General features: G+C 44.9%; 1 protein-coding gene across 2 annotated transcripts; it reads left to right on the forward strand.

Annotated features, from left to right (window-relative positions):
* Positions 1-4423: 4423 nt before the first annotated feature.
* On the forward strand, positions 4424-13283 carry TAL2 (TAL bHLH transcription factor 2). 2 transcript variants are annotated; one of them, XM_061426406.1, is made up of 2 exons: positions 4424-4543; positions 10612-13283. In XM_061426406.1, the coding sequence occupies exon 2, from the start codon at positions 10773-10775 to the stop codon at positions 11088-11090; it is 318 nt and encodes a 105-aa protein (XP_061282390.1). In that variant the 5' UTR covers positions 4424-4543; positions 10612-10772; the 3' UTR covers positions 11091-13283. The 2 variants fall into 2 exon arrangements, with proteins under 2 accessions (XP_061282390.1, XP_061282389.1); XM_061426405.1 differs by lacking the exon at positions 4424-4543 and adding an exon at positions 4787-4876.
* Positions 13284-16276: the final 2993 nt, after the last annotated feature.

The raw sequence follows: 16276 nt of genomic DNA on the forward strand, positions 1-16276 counted from the left end.
GGGCCTGGATAATGCAGAATTAGGAACTGGGAAGAGGGTTAAGATGAGCAGGGAAAAAGAGAGTTTTAAGACTGGATAGAGCTGATGCTTGACCTTGAGCCAAAATGACCTTAGCCCACAATCACCTGGGCTAACCGGAATCCCTTCTGAAAACCTCAGTTTGGTCTTTCCTGAAGCTGACAATCCCAGCACACAGGACTAGAGATCCAGCATCACAGGCTAATCCAGACAGATCAATTAAGCCAGCAGAATCAGAGAGGCTAACAAAGCCGGAGCCCTCCTAACGACCTAGTTCCCTCCCCAGCCCCCTCGTCCCTCCCCAGGACCCTGTCCCCACCTCCCTCCCGCAGGTGCAGTCTCTCCAGGGGGCGGTGAGAGCCATGAATAGTAAGGGTCTTAGCTCAAGCACACAGAGGCGTTTAGTTGCCCAAACTTAATCTGCCGATAATCGGATTATGTAAATTCCTACTTCAACCCCTTCCCCTGCAAGACCTCGCCCCTAAACTCTCCATACTGTGGGACCAGGAGGAAAGACAGCACAGCATGCTGAAGAATCACTGCTAATGGAATGCTGCACCAAAATGCTTTCCCCACTTCAAAAATTATAAAACCAGCAATAACATGGAAGAAACCTCGGAGAAGAAACCAAATGTTGACCCCAGTTGCACTGTGCTGGCACCTCTGTGCTCCATTCTCTGCAGTGCTTATCTTTCCCTTTGTCCTGTCTCTCAATCCCGGTCCACTTGTACACAGATCCTGTTTTACAATTATTGTTGTTTCCCTTAACCTCACATATTTCCAGTCTTGCTTCCTAGTTGCTGTGCTGTGCTTTGCTTAGTCGCTCAGTCGTGTCCAACTCTTTGGACACGACCCCATGGACTGTTGCCTGCCAGACTCCTCTGTCCATGGGGTTTCTCCAGGTAAGACTACTGGATTGGGTTTCCACGCCCTCCTCCATGGGATCGTCCCAATCCAGGAGTCAAACCCAGGTTTTCCACATTGCAAGCAGATTCTTCACTGTCTGAGCTACCAGGGAAGCCCAAGAATACTGGAATGGGTAGCCTATCCCTTCTCCAGGGGATCTTCCCAACCCAAGGATCAAACTGGGGTCTTCTGCATTGCAGACAGATTCTTTACCAGCTGAGCTACCAAAGAAGCCCTGCTGCTGCTGCTGCTAAGTTGCTTCAGTCGTGTCCGACTCTGTGTGACCCCATAGACGGCAGCCCACCAGGCTCCCCTGTCCCTTGGATTCTCCAGGCAAGAACATTGGAGTGGGTTCCCATTTCCTTCTCCAATGCATAAAAGTGAAAAGTGAAAGTGAAGTCGCTCAGTCGTGTCCGACTCTTAACGACCCCACGGACCACAGCCTAACAGGCTCCTCCACCCATGGGATTTTCCAGGCAAGAGTACTGGAGTGGGGTGCCATTGCTTTCTCCTTACACTTCTTTACAACTGTAGAATGTAGAATTAAGAATATATTACCTCGCAGGCTTTGCCTGAGAGGAAGGATAGTGTAGGTTCTTGGTTTAAATTCTAACATGTGCTCTATCAGGACTGAGGTTGGGTGGAAAAGCATGGGCACCAAGAGGCCCTGTGAGAAAGCGGTTTTCCTCAACGGCACACAGAGACAAGCAGCAGAAAGGACAAATCAGGGCTGCTCACTGCAAACACCAGAGTAGGTTCCTAAAGGCCCCTTTGAGCCTGTGCATCATTGACCAATTCATTTTCTCCAACCCACCCTCCAATCCATCCTCTGACTGACTGCCACCAGAATGAGCCTCGGAACCTGTAAATCTAAACATATCACTCTTGTGTTAGAGGCACACAGTTGTCTTCACAAGGACTGCCCTCTCCTCCACTCCTGCATGTGTGACTCCTACCCAGCACCTCCCACTCTTGTACCCGGGCAACCCAGGCCCCTGCCTTGGGTTCTGTGCTTTAGATGGCCCTGCCCTGCTCTGGCCTCACTCCTGTGCCCACCATGTACCTGCCCATTTCCCACATTCTAGACCACGCTCAGGGTATCAGGGACACCTGAATTGAGATCACACTCTGTGTCCAGAACCCCAGCATTTCTGCTCAAATGGCCTTGAGTCCACTGTCAGAACCTACACAGGCCTTTTCCTTAGGTCCATGTGGACTGGGAGTCCACGTTATATACTAGGCCTCTCACAGAGCAGGACAGCTTGAGGTGGGAAGAGAAAAGGGATGGGGATGGGTCAGGAGTCTCCATTTGTACCCTTGTCCTGGGTCCACCAATATCAGAGGCAGCCTTGCCTCAAGGCCTAGTTTAAATGTCATCCTTCCCATGATCAATTGCTGATCCTCCGGCTAGAATCTTTGCCTCCCTACCTCCAATTTCATACTTTGTGGAACTCAGGACTGTCTGCCTTGTATTTGGTCATTTTTGTCATTTGGTATTTGGTCATTTCCAAAGACTGTGAACTAACTCCTTGAAGGCAGATATATAATTTTCTTAACTTCCCTGCCCTCTGAGAACCTAGCAATTTGGGCAATAGCTTTCGTATTTATATAAGAACTGTATTCATTTTTTTTGAAGAGGGGGGCAAACAACCCCCAAATCTCAGTGGCTTACAACAGCAAAGATTTATTCCTGTCTCATATTATGAAGGCTGGGATTGGCTATGGGTTTGTTTCTTCAGAGAGCAACCCCCAACATGACTTTCTCATGACTGAGCTCAATCAGCAATCATTCTTAAAGCTTCTACTCCATTACCACCAAGTCAAGTCCATTCATATTCCATTGTCTGATACAAGTCACATGGTCAAGCCTGGAAGGGAGCAAGCTGTCTCTTTACCTAAATTACCTACAGGGAAGCACTCCCAGTCACATGATAATCCTCTGACAAGGAAGGGGGGGAGCCAGTAGTTGTAACAATAATGTGATTTATCAGAGTAAAATTTGCATTAGTCTGACTGTGTGCTAGGCCCGGTGCTAAATTCTTTACCTGTTTTGTTTTTCTCATTTAGTTCTCATGACCCTATTGTTGTCCCCATTTTACAGATGAGGAAATTGAGGTAGGGAGAAGTTACATGATTTGCCTATGGTCATATAAGTGGATAGATAGGGGATTTCAACCTGGGTAATGCAAATCCAGAGTCCTTTGCTCTTATCCACTAAGCATTAATGCATCTGTGAATTTATTGTGCCAAATCCTATGCTGGTACCTTCAGAGAGTGTGATACCTAGAAGTTTGACTTATCAACCAGCATTTGAAGAATGCCTATTCAGTGGGACTGGGGAGACAGATACAACAAATAAGTAAAATGTTACAACATAGGGGTGAGTGCTAAGGAGAAAAATAAAGCAGGGTAGGAAGATGCAGAGCCCTGTGTGTGTGAAGGTGCAGCTTCAGACCTTGTGGTCAGAGAATCTTCATTGAGAAGGTGACATTTGAGCAAAGACCTGGAGAACGTCAGCTCCTTGAGGGCAGAAATCTGTGTCTGTTTTGTTTGAATCCCAGTGCCTGTAATAGGCACTGGCTCATAGTAGACACTCAGTATTAATAATTTCTGAATGAATCAAAGGAGATGAGGGAGGGAACTACTTGGATTTTGAGGGGAGAGTGTTGCAGACAGTGGAAACAGACCATACAGAGGCCCCAAGGCAGGAGGGTGCCTGGAATGTTCATGAAACTACAGATGTCAGAGTGGCTAGAGCTGAGTACACTTCTTCCGCTTCTTCTCAGGCAGAGAAGGAACAGACAAGTCAGGTAATGGGTATCTGGGAGCCAATGTTAAGACTTCAGCTTAATTCTGAGTGAAATGGGGAGCCAGAGGAGGGTTTTGAGTGAGAAGCAACAGGAACCTGACTTGGGTTTTCAAAGGATCATTCTGGGTGATGCTGGAGAATAGATGGAAAGAGGAAAGTACAGAAGCAGTAAGACCAATGAGGAGGCACTCTGAACCTGGGATGAATAAATCTGGGAATCTGTCCAGTGCAGTGATTGTTAAACTTCTCTGTGCATGTTAATCTCCTGGGACACTTAGTAAAAAGGCAGATTTCTGACCCTATCCTCAGAAAACCTGATCTGGTGGTCTTGGCTGTGGGTGTTGAGGTCTATACCTTCCCTCACCCATGATTCTGGAGTAAGTGGTTCTTGAACTACAGTTGGGAGACTGACTGGGGCTTAAATGATTGACATCTGATGAGTTGATGAGTTAACCGCGGGGCACGCACTTCCGGAGGTTTGTAGCCACCGTACAAAAGGGTTGGTAAATTGCCCTCCGGGGTATGCTGTAGTCCGGGTGAGTGTCAGGACCCCCTCGCGTCCCCAGACGTTACACAAAGCTGGCTTCTCCTTCCGCCTCTGCTTGGTTTCTAGGGCACAGGGAGACTGGTCCCGGGAAGCCGGGATGTTGGGGTGGAGGGTGGGTATGGGAGGGACCTGCGGGAGTCTAGGGAGGGGAAGGGGCCCCGTGGGTCCTTAGACAAAAGGCGATGTCTATAAAGGCTGGGGCGGAGGCTCAGCGCCCAGGCGAGGGCGACAACGGCGGCGCGGGCTCCCTTCTCGGAGAGAAGGTGCGTGGACTCCAAGAGGGTTGCGGGCGCTGCTGGGTTTGGGCGCCAGCGAGTCTCTGGCGCAGTTCCCCAGTCCGAGCCGCACTCGCCGCGGAGGACAGGGGTGTGGAGGTGACTTGGTGGCAGCCACCAAGGCGACTCGATGAGAAGACGTGGGGACTTTCCGCAGAGCAGGGGCCGTGGTGCAGCTCCGGGGGAGCCTAGCGGGTACCTAGGGCGTGTCGGCGGGGCTGCTGAGCCTTGATATGTGATGTCCCGGACACCAAGGAGCATCTCCGAGGGCCGTCTTGGCAGCTTCTGAGCTGGGGTGAGCGACTCCTGGAAACCTGGCAGGTACGAAACTATAGATATTTCTCCAGAATGCCTGAACTTAGTCGCAGGGCAGGCGCTGCAGGCAAGGGGGAGCAAGAATAAGAAAAAGAAAAAGGGAAAAGCTGGGAAGTGAAGCGGTCAAGGGCAGCAGGTTGGGTCTGGTGGGCGTGGGGCGGGAAGGCAGGTGTAGAGCGCTGTTTTGAAACAGGTGGCCCTCTCAGTGCACCGGGAGCCCACCCAAAGATCCGCATTCACAGTAAATGCACTTGTTTAGAACATCAACTTGCAGAGCTGTCTGGTAAGAAAAGTAATTGCATAATAGCACATATCATGATTTATATATATATATATAGGATATATTATAATAGCACACACCAAACTGGCTACTGCTGGGGAATGAGTTTGAATAGGTAGATGGATAAGGGAGGGGACTTTTTTTTTGGCGTTATCACTTGTGTACCGCTTATTACCGCCCCCCCACCCCCAGCTTAAGTTAGCCTGTGTTACTTCTATAGCAACTTCTAAAGGCAAACCTGTGCCTGGTGTTTGAGATTAGGCACCTTCCCCAAACCCAATTGTATAAACCACCCTTCACTACCCTCCTTCTGTATCATGTTTTCACTTACTTTTCAAAGAGAGATGAAAGAAGAGAGAAATACACAGGACCAAATGCCAGAAAGAGAAATTTAACATCTTAGGAGAAAAGAGCAGTGTGAACCTGAATGCCTGGCACAGGCCACCGTAGGAAGGTTAGCTGTCTGTACACCTGTGCTGCTGCCTTTCTGGTTGACCTGGGCTCCATGTCCAGGAAACATCCACACGAAAAAGCAGCAGCATCTGTTACAGGTAGTGGTCACCTTCTCAGGGGGCATAATGTACTTTTCTCCAGTAACCTTTTACCTTCTGTGGTATCGAAGTTTGTGCTCACCTATATTCCTTTTCAATTGACTGTCACGTTCCTCCTATCCAGGCATTCTTAACCTTTGGCCCATGACACTTACCCACCCAGGGATGTGTGGATAAAACTCAGGGGATTCTAAGTTACATCTTTTTATCTACTAACCTTTCAACTGAATTGAGCATTCCCTTTATTTATGAATGTTTATGTAGTTTATTATGAATAAACTACAGTGGCGGCAGCAATGCTGATGCCTTTTGTCATCAAGAGAAATCATAGACACTTTCAGCTTTTGTTACAGATGTTGCTGATCTTCTGAAAAAATCACTTACCAATCACCAGTTAGAAATGATGGTGACAAATCTAATTATTTAATGTGTTAAAAGTGAAGCATAGGTTTTATTGTTTTGAATTTTAGAATTATTTTCATATCTATGAAGTATAACTGGTTATTTTATGTGTCCATGTATTTTAATTCATGCCTTTTAACTTCATATTCTGAGAAGACTTTTCCCTTTATGTATTTGAAATAATTGTTCTGAGATGAAATCTGTCCCTGGGCTTCCCCGGTCCCGACTCAGCTGGTGTCAGTGGTGACTCAGGCTTGGGACACAGGCTCTGCCACACTGGGCTGTGTGACCTGGGACAAAGAACTGCACCTCTGTTTCAACATCTGTCTGATGCTCTCTGATTCTGTGGCATCTGGAGTATTTTTTAAGCTCTTAAAGTACTCTGAACCAAGAGTACTTTACTGATTGTTGCAGCGATCAGTACTTGCAACAGGAAAAACACTAAATGCCATTTTCCTTTGATTCAATAAATACTGTAATAATTTTCCAGTGACCTCTACTTTGAGTTTTTGCAGCTTGTTGAATCACTGATTTTTATTTCCCAATGTGGAGAAGGAGAGTAACACACTTGAGGATAAATCAACAAGTAATTATTAAGCACCTCCTAGAATGGCAAGGCTGCCTTTCAGAAGCCTGCCTTCTCTCCTCCCTGTTTCTGCTTCTCACAATAGGATGGAGCTTTCTCAGAAGAGAACACCAGTTAGTTTATCCTGGCTAATCTTTTCTTCCCAGCTTGAAAATGAGCCTCCCGTGGGACTAGTGAATAAGCTAAAGCCTCTTTTGACAAGAGAAGCTTAAAAGTAACTTTACTCCTACAGTCCTGGCTGCAAAGCAGCCAGTTTCAACGTGAGCAAAACTGGATGGTCTTAAAAATTCCCTTGATTTAGGTTTATACTTTCATATTTTAGGTATAGTTAGATACAGGTCCGACAATGCTCATTGTAGATATAAAGGCCAGGTTAGACCCTGGTTCGATTCCTGGGTTGGAAAGATCCACTGGAGAAGGGATAGGCTACCCACTCCAGTATTCTTGGGCTTCCCTGGTGGCTTAGCTGGTAAAGGATCCACCTGCAATGTGAGAGACCTGAGTTTGATCCCTGGGTTGGGAAGATCCCCTAAAGAAAGGATAGGCTACTCATTCCAGTATTCTGGCCCAGAGAATTCCATGGACTGTATAGTCCATGGGGTCGCAAAGAGTCAGATATGACTGAGCGACTTTCACTTTAGGTAGATAAAAGGCAAAGGCAGGGCATGGTGGCATTTCAGCACAGAAAGAGGCCTTGGGTATCACCCCCTTCAGATTGGAAGTCCCCTGGATTGCCTGAGTTAGGTGCTATTTCTCTGCTGCTACAGACCCTGGGCTTCCCATCTGTGTCATAGGGCAGAGGGTTCCTCAGTGTCCAGCAGCCAGTACAGTGTCAGACGCATAGGGTCAATAATTGTTGATGTAAAGTTTGGAGTACATGTGACTGTATTGGATCATGGATCCAACCAGAGTGTCTCTACAGAGATAGAGGAAGTAAACTTAAGTGGCTGATGGAGGAAGCCGGAGGGGGCCTGAGTCAGCCAGTGAACTTGAGCTGCCATGATTCTGCTCACCACTGGTTTCTCAGCACAGCACTGGCCTCTCCTACCTGGGCAGAAGAAGGAAAGTCAACAAGAACCTGCATGGGGAAATGTCCTAGGGGCATATATCCTTCTAGCTGATATTTTATGTAATATTAATATTTTGTCATTCGTAATCCCCTAAATACTGCTTCCTTCTTAAACATAGTTTTGCTAGGGCTCAGAGCTTCTGTTTGGAGAGTAAGGCAATGTTCTTAGCATTAGCCACACAGGGAGATCGTGTGAGGGGTGCACTGTTGGGACCTCACTTCAGGAAAAAACTTGCAGTTCAGCTGCAGGGAGTGCAGTTAGCTGACAGCCACCAGTAGCAGTGCTGACAGGACTCAGGACTGGGCCTCCATTCTTCAGGTAGCCCCCAGCCTATGAGTGAGTGTGGCAGCGCTGCTGGGACCCAGCGATTCTTGCCCGATAGGGTCTCCTTCACAGGCACCTTTGGCCCCAGAGTTCCCTGTTGGGTTGGCTGCCACTTTTCCAGCTCTGTACTGCAGCCTGAGCCTTTTCTGACCAGTCCTGCAGCCTCCCTGCTTTGATTTTGCAAGTGTCAGATGTATGTTTCAGTCTGAAGACATTCTTGGCCCAAGTCTTTCTTTTCTCTTTTCATCTTTCACAGGCCTTAACTCCCAATAAACTGCTTGTACACCCAACTCCAGCTTGGCATCTACTTCCTAGAGGACCAAGCTTATCCACCTGGGGAGTTTTAAAAAATACCAATGCCCCCAGAAATTTTTATTTAATTGGTCTGGGGTGCAGCCTGGGTGAATCCAATAAGCAGCCCAAGTCAAGGGCCACTGAAATAGAAGAAAATTTCTGGAGCAGAAGTTCCAAGTGTTTATTAAGTTAGAAAAGGATCTGGTTTCTCACAAGTCGCTAGGGCTTCAACATCTTTAGGTCCTTTTTTAATAAAATGGGCCCACCATTTCATACCATAGGTGCCAATTTGTAACCCTCCAACCCCTTCCTGCAATGGTGGGCCGTTAACACAAACAGTTTTGAAAGGAAGCTGGCATTTTGAGAGGCACCTTTCAACTTCCTGATATTCTATATGTTGCTTTTATGTAACCTATGTCAGATACTCAGTGTTTACCTACGGACTCATATCCTTGTGTGTGCGTGCGTGCTCAGTCACTTCAGTCATTTCTGATTCTTTGCAACCCTATGGACTGTAGCCCACCAGGCTCTTCTGTCCATGGGATTCTCCAGACAAGAATATTGGAGTGGATTGCCATCCTCTCCTCCAGAGGATCTTTCTGACCCAGAGATCAAATCTGAGTTTCCTACATCTCTTGCATTGCAGGCAGATTCTTTACCAATGAGCCACTGGGGAAGCCCCTCATATCCTCAGAAAAGCCCAAATAAAAATAGAAGAAAGGTAGAATTTAGGGAAAAGTTCAGCAGCATTGACCTGATCATTTTGGTCTTGATATGATCCTTTGAGACTTTTCTCTAGTCAGCAAGTGTCTCTCTGGATTTGGCCCTTAGTGTGGGATCTTGTCCTGTGATTCTAAGTGTTTCTGTATGTGCCGCCTTCTCCATCAGGCCATCCAATAAGCTCCTTGAGCACAAGTATCCCATCCAGCCAAGTCCACAAGCCCAGCTCATAGCACAGGGCCTAGCACAGAGCAGGTCTACAGGAAGGGTTAAAATAAAGGAACAAAGGTGGCAGGAGCCAGGAGGTTGTATAACCAGACTTGGTTATAGAAAAACAAGGTATTACCTTCCCCCTAGTACTCACAATTCAGTATTTCACAAGTCATTTTTATTTATAAACATATTTTTGTTGTATGTATTCCTCAACACTTTTATAGCCATTATCGTGTGTCAGGCACTGTTGAAAGTGATTTACAAATATTAAGCTTATTTAATTCTCCTAATAGCCTTTGTCAACCACCAGTGGCTGCAGGGGTTCAGCAAGGGAAAGATATGGGAGGCTCTGGGATGGCCTGGAAGGGTTTGTAGGAATGGAAAGGAGGGTTTATTCTGCTCTTTAAAGATTGTGTAGAAATAGGCAAGAAATCAGTGAGGAGGGAACTCATGGGACAGAAAATGCAAAGGTATGGAATTGAGAATACTTACTACTCGTTGGGTGGGGGTGGTGGCGTGGGGGATAGGAAGGGACCCTCTGCCCAGGTTGCTGAGACTGGAGCAGGTGGCAAACTGATAGCCATGAGCCAAGGGTACCAAATGTCTGGTGCTGGGTTTTGGCTTATTTCCTGATGTGCCATAAACATTGCCATTGATGTATGTTAATCCAAGCCACCTGAACAAAGGGGCCCGTGCCTCTCAGAGGAAAAAATGGCACAATTAGGATTGGCAATACGTGATAACAATCACCTCGCCGACGGTTGGAAAGGTCATCCAGATTCAACCTTGGGGAGCCTGGCTATCTTCTGCAGCATCCATATCAAATTGTCGCCCTTCACCTGCTCCTTTTCTTTGTTTGTCATGCTAAATAACCCCATTGCTATTCTTCATATAACTGAACTTCAAGATTCTCCATCACCCTGTTCATCCTCCTCTAACTGTGGTCTGGTCTAGACATTTTAGCTCTTACGCAGTGCGCCCAATCCTGCAGATAAAGTCCACCAGCCAAAACAGTTGTGCTGTCACTGTCTTCATTGCAAAAGTTATGTTGTAAATGCAGCCTACGATCGCAGCCCCCTCTCCCTATTAACAAATATATATTTTATTCTCATGTGTACTCAGTCCTACGCTGTGCCTGATTCTGAACACTTAGGAAGAGTTGGTTATAAAAGAAGTAATGGGAGTATTAGGATAAAACCACCATTTTACCCAGAGGCTTCGAAACAACCAGGAGAGAAAAGCTGACAAGAAGTGTTCTCACCCTGCCCTTTCTTCTGCCGCATTTTCTTCTCTTGTCACAGGAAGATCCACAACACCTGGAAATGAGGCAGCACATCCCCTAAGATCTGGGTGGAGAAGATGAACAACTCAAGCTCCTGGCAGGACATGGGCTACCCAGCAGGCCTCTGACAAGGTGTTGGCCCTCAGGGCCCTTTCTCTTTCCTGTCTCAGGAACTCCAACATGACCAGAAAGATCTTCACAAACACCAGGGAGCGGTGGAGGCAGCAGAATGTCAACAGTGCCTTTGCCAAGCTGAGGAAGCTCATCCCCACTCACCCTCCAGACAAGAAGCTGAGCAAAAATGAAACACTTCGCCTGGCCATGAGGTACATCAACTTCCTGGTGAAGGTCTTGGGAGAGCAGAGCCTACAGCAAACAGGAGTGGCCGCTCCAGGAAACATTCTGGGCCTCTTCCCCCAAGGACCCCACCTGCCAGACAGGACTCTCCTTGGCGACTACCAGGTTCCATCACCCAGCTCAAGCCACCACATTCCATAATAGCGGGGCTCTGGCTGTTGTGACCCCAGGCAGCACTGGTTCAGAAGTCACTAGCTGTCAACAGCCTTTTTGCAAGTACCAGAGTCAGCATGGTGAATAATTTGTGAGGCATGAACTCAAGCTTCATAGGAGGTGTCTCACGGTCAGCTGCAGAATGCTAAAAGGAGGCCAAAAGGGAGGTGGCCGCACATCCCCTTCCCTGGGGGCTTCAGGCAGAGCAGCCTGTATCTGTTGATTTTATAAATGCAGGTTCCTGCATAAGATGTTGTTTTTGGGGAAAAAAAGACCCTTAGACTAAAAACTGGTTTGAAAATCACTGCTTTATGTAATATGTTTTCAGTTGTAAGAAGAGCTTCCTCATAATGGATCGCAGATGGATGAGTAGAAAATGCTGCCCTCTGAACATATTTTAAAGTTTGTTCTAAAAAATGAGGCGTATTTGATCAAGAGTAAACAGCATAAGACAAATGAAAAGATAGCCCTTGCAGAAAGCAGCCTGGAGACTTGTGGGGAATCTGTGGATAAAAGACCCTTCTGACGCATGAGGACCGCAAGAAGGCAGCAGATGCGTGCAGGAGAGCTCTGCATCCTCTGTCTCTATGGAAATGTGAGGTGTCCTTTGCACTGGACCACGAGTATATGCGTTATCACTAAAGCCAAATGGTAGATTATACCTATGAGAGGAAAGGACATGATAATTTGTGAGACTTCATGGTTTTCCTATGAAAAGAATTCAACTAAAATAGTTTTCCTAATCCTTTAGCTTCACATGTCAGGTATTGAAAACTTTTAATTCAGCATGAGTTCTTGATGATTTAAGACGTGTGAAATTCAAATAGAATGATGAAAATCTAAATATTACCATTTAACAGTTCATTTAACAGAGAGCTTAACAAAAGATTTAGAATAGACAATAGGAGTGTAATACCAGACTCTAATGAATTGATGGATGTGTGAGTTGTTTTCCCCGCTGAGGAGCATTAGCTCAGTTTTACACTGGGAGGGGTGGTGCCCACAAAAGAATGAATGACGTGGATCTGGCAGAACTCACAACCATATGCCACCATGATGATGCTTGGATTCAAAAATGAATCCCATAGTTAAGCCCAGAATACAAATAATGTGATTTGATTGTCTCTGGAATGTTTTATTTTCCCAAAATTATTGACAGAACATTGGTTTTAAAACCTGAACTACAGGTAGGAAATTGATGGGTTTGAGATTATGTATATACAATAGAGGAATTTAAATTTTCTGCCCACTCTAGAAAGAAGAGATTCAATTTATGAAAGGCTGAAATGAACCTCTTTGGTTTGGTGATCAGAAGAAATGTGGATGAGGCATCCTCAAAATCTCATTCTCAAAACAGCAAGTTCATAATGTCATTAAACTCTACACAGCATTCACACTTACGGCACAATGCATTTATTAAAACAATGCATTTAGGACTTCCCTGGTGGTCCAGAAGTTAAGACTCTGCACTTCCAGTGCAAGGGGTGTGGGATTCCTGGTCAGGGTACTAAGATCCCACATGCCGTGTTAGTTAATTCAGTCACTCAGTAATGTCTGATTCTTTGTGACCCCATGGACTGCAGCACGCTAGGCTTCTCTATCCATCTGTAACTCTCAGAGCTTACTCAAACTCATGTCCATCAAGTAGGTGATGCCATCCAACCATCTCATCCTGTGTCATCCCCTTCTCCTCCTGCTCTCAATTTTTCCCACCATCAGAGTCTTTTCCAATGAGTCACTTCTTCGCATCAGGTGGATTGGAGCATCAAAGTATTGGAGCTTCAACTGAAGCATCAGTCCTTCCAATGAATATTCAGGACTGATTTCCTTTAGGATTGACGGCTTGGATCTCCTTGAAGTCCAAGGGACTCTCAAGAGTCTTCTCCAATACCACAGTTCAAAAGCATCAGTTCTTTGGCACTCAGCTTTCTTTATAGCCCAACTCTCACATCCATATGTGACTACTGGAAAAACCATAACTTTGACTAGACAGACCTTTGTTGGCAAAGTAATGTCTCTGCTTTTTAATATGCTGTCCAGGTTGGTCATAGCTTTTCTTCCAAGGAGCAAGCATCTTTTAATTTCATGGCTGCAGTCACCATCTGCAGTGATTTTGGAGCCCGAGAAAATGAAAAAAAAAAAAACAAAAAAGCATGCTGTGTAGCATGGACAAAAAATAAATAATGAGAATAATAAAATAATTTTTTTAAAAAAGAAACAATGCATTCTTGTGTGTAGGTCCTTTCTTTAAACTGCATTCAATAAACATCACCACACACCCAGAGTAGTCCAGGCAAACACAGAAACCAGGGGATTCCCCCAAATTTGCATTTCTTTCTCATGAGCTTTTATTGTTCTCATGAGCTTATGTGGACTTAAATTTGTCCCCAGACTACCACGTGATATCACATCTCAAAACTCTGGTGACAGTTGTCAATTGAGTAATACTGCTTATTCTCTCATCTGGCATTAAATCACATTAACACTTTTGACAGTATTTTTGTATTGTGCTGTACATCAGTCATATCCGACTCTTTATGATCCCATGGACCATAGCCCATCAGGTTTCTCTGTCCATGGGGTTTTACCAGCAAAAATACTGGAGTGCATTGCTATGTCCTCCTCCAGGGGATCTTCCCAGCCCAGGGATTGAACCTGGGTCTGTCTCCTGCATTGCCAGTGGATTCTTTACCACTGAGCCACTAGTAGCTTCATTTGAACTGTAGCCGAGGAAGGCACAGAAGACCTTTTTGTGTGAACATAGGATTTTACTGCTCTTCTCACAATGAGTGCACTTCTCTGCTGTTGGGGCCTTGTCTGCTGTGCTCAGGGGGCCTTTCCACTGAAATGTAACTGAGTGCCGCTGAAAAGTCATGAGGAGATTGAGTATCATTAAATTAAATGAGGGGAACAGTTTTTTAAAGAAACTCTACAGAAAATTCCTATGATAAGTGAATAAACATTTAATGTATTACTTAATGTAATTCATCTCAAATTATTTCTTTTGCAAGTTGAGTCTTGGGCTGTCAGGTTGTATTAGGTTAAAGTGACTGTCAAAAGGAATTGTAGGTACCTGTGTATCAGAAGCTTGGCAAGGTACACATGAGACTGGAAGCTAATTCTAAAATCACTCCACAGCTTTCCTTGGTGTCCTATATTTACAGCTGACTGGAGTAGTAAGAATTTATGGTTCAAATGAATTATAGTTCACTGATGGTACATCTCTTTATGGATCATTTGAACCCAACAGAAAAATTTAGACCAATTATATCACCTATGCTTCCCTATTACTTGTTCTGCTATGGACACCACTGAAAGCTTCCAGAAACCAGGTATAACAGGTCCTTTTATTTATATAGATCATTAGATTGGCTTGTTCTACTCCTCACTTTACAGAGGAGAAAACAGTCCAGAGAGTTTTGAAGTAACTTTCTAGTGGTCACACGGACAGTTAGTGGGAACCCAGAACATAGTGCAAGATCTCCTACCCAGCATCCAGTCTATTCAGCCATGAAGGATTTTAGGATTGGAAATGGACAAGCATCTTATTACTAGGCTCATCTCTTTGCAATACTGTTCGGTGATCTTCTTCATATGCCTTTTAATTGAAATTGAATCAATGTGCTTTATAGAATGGGATTAGAGGTACCAACCAAAGATTTTATTTGTTGATGTTTTGAGAGTTTTTAATCATCGATTCTAATTTGCTATTTAACTATTAATTTATTGAAAATAAATTATTTAAGAAAAGAAATTGTTATTTTTTTTCCTTTTTAGAAAATATTTCACAAATTTACTAAGCATACCCTCCAATCTCTCCATTCTCACAACGAGTGTCCTGGCTTTGAACCTCACTCCTTCTGTTGTCTCTATTCTAAAAAAAATATAGCATTCCCTGATTAGTGCCTCCTTTTCCTTCACTTTCACACAGCTTCCTAATTGTCCTTCTCAAATCACAACTACAGTCATCCCCAGCTATCAAACCTTCAGTGTCTTGTCCACCAGACAGATACTGTATCCCAGCAAACCAGGCCCTCTGTAGACTGGCTCAGCATACCCTTCTTTTCACAATTGCCTGAATGTATCAGACATGCTAAGGAAACTGCTTCACTTGATGGTCCCCAAACACTCTCCACTTTTTGATACCTCCAGCTTTACTCTTGTGAGTCTCTCTGCTTGCACTAAATTCCATTTTCTAAAATCCTTCGTGACTGATCTTAGATACCACTCTTTCAGGAAGCTTGACTCATCTTAAACACCATCTTACATGAAGTCCTCCTAGATTTCCACCACTCAATATAATCTCTTCTTTTGTAGAATACTCTTATTGCTTCAAGACCCTTGCTTCCTCTTCCCTGTATTACGGACATCTTGTGTATATTCTGTCCCCAGCAACAAGATCTCCTTGAGGGCAGTGACAATTTATAACACTGAATCCTCACAACAACCCTGCCAGTGACTCTACTTTCAAAATGAGAAAACTAGATCAAGACTGGGTCCATTAAGAATACTTCTCTAGCCTCTCTTAAAAGATAACATTGAAATGTAACTTGAAGGAATTCACTGGCAGTCCAGTGGTTAGTACTTAGCTTTTCACTGAGTAATGGCCTGGGTACCATTCCTGGTCGGAGAACTAAGATCCCACAAGCCTCACTGTGCAACTAAAAAAAAAAGAAAAGAAAATGATGCAACTTTGCATCTTGAACAAGCTGAATTTCCCTGAGAAATCCAAAGTCTAAAGCTCTTTTTAAAAGTTTGTTTCTCAGAATTTCCATTCAACAAGGCCTTCGCAGCACCTGCCTGATGAGGTTTCACCACCTAAGAATGGCTTGAGATGACCCAAACATATGTAAGTTATACACAACCGGCTTTGTCCTTAAGAGGCTAAAGGATGAAAGGAGCCAGGAGAATGGACAGCTTAACTCCTGACCCATAGGCCAAAGGTTAGCTGAAAGTCACATCCTTAAATAAAAAGGTCAAAGATAAGGAAGGAATCTAAGAGCTCAATGGCAATGCAAAGTGGGGGATTTAAAGTGGCAGGTGCTAGGAAGGAATGCCAAGGGGAGAGTGTGGCTAAAGGATTATAGGAAGCCAGGGTGTGGCCTCCTAAACACAGTTTCCCTTCTGTGACTGTTAGAGCTTACTATAAACTGGGAAACTTTCTGTTCTATTTT

This window comes from Bos javanicus, chromosome 8, assembly GCF_032452875.1.
Source record: "Bos javanicus breed banteng chromosome 8, ARS-OSU_banteng_1.0, whole genome shotgun sequence".
Lineage (NCBI taxonomy): Eukaryota > Metazoa > Chordata > Mammalia > Artiodactyla > Bovidae > Bos > Bos javanicus.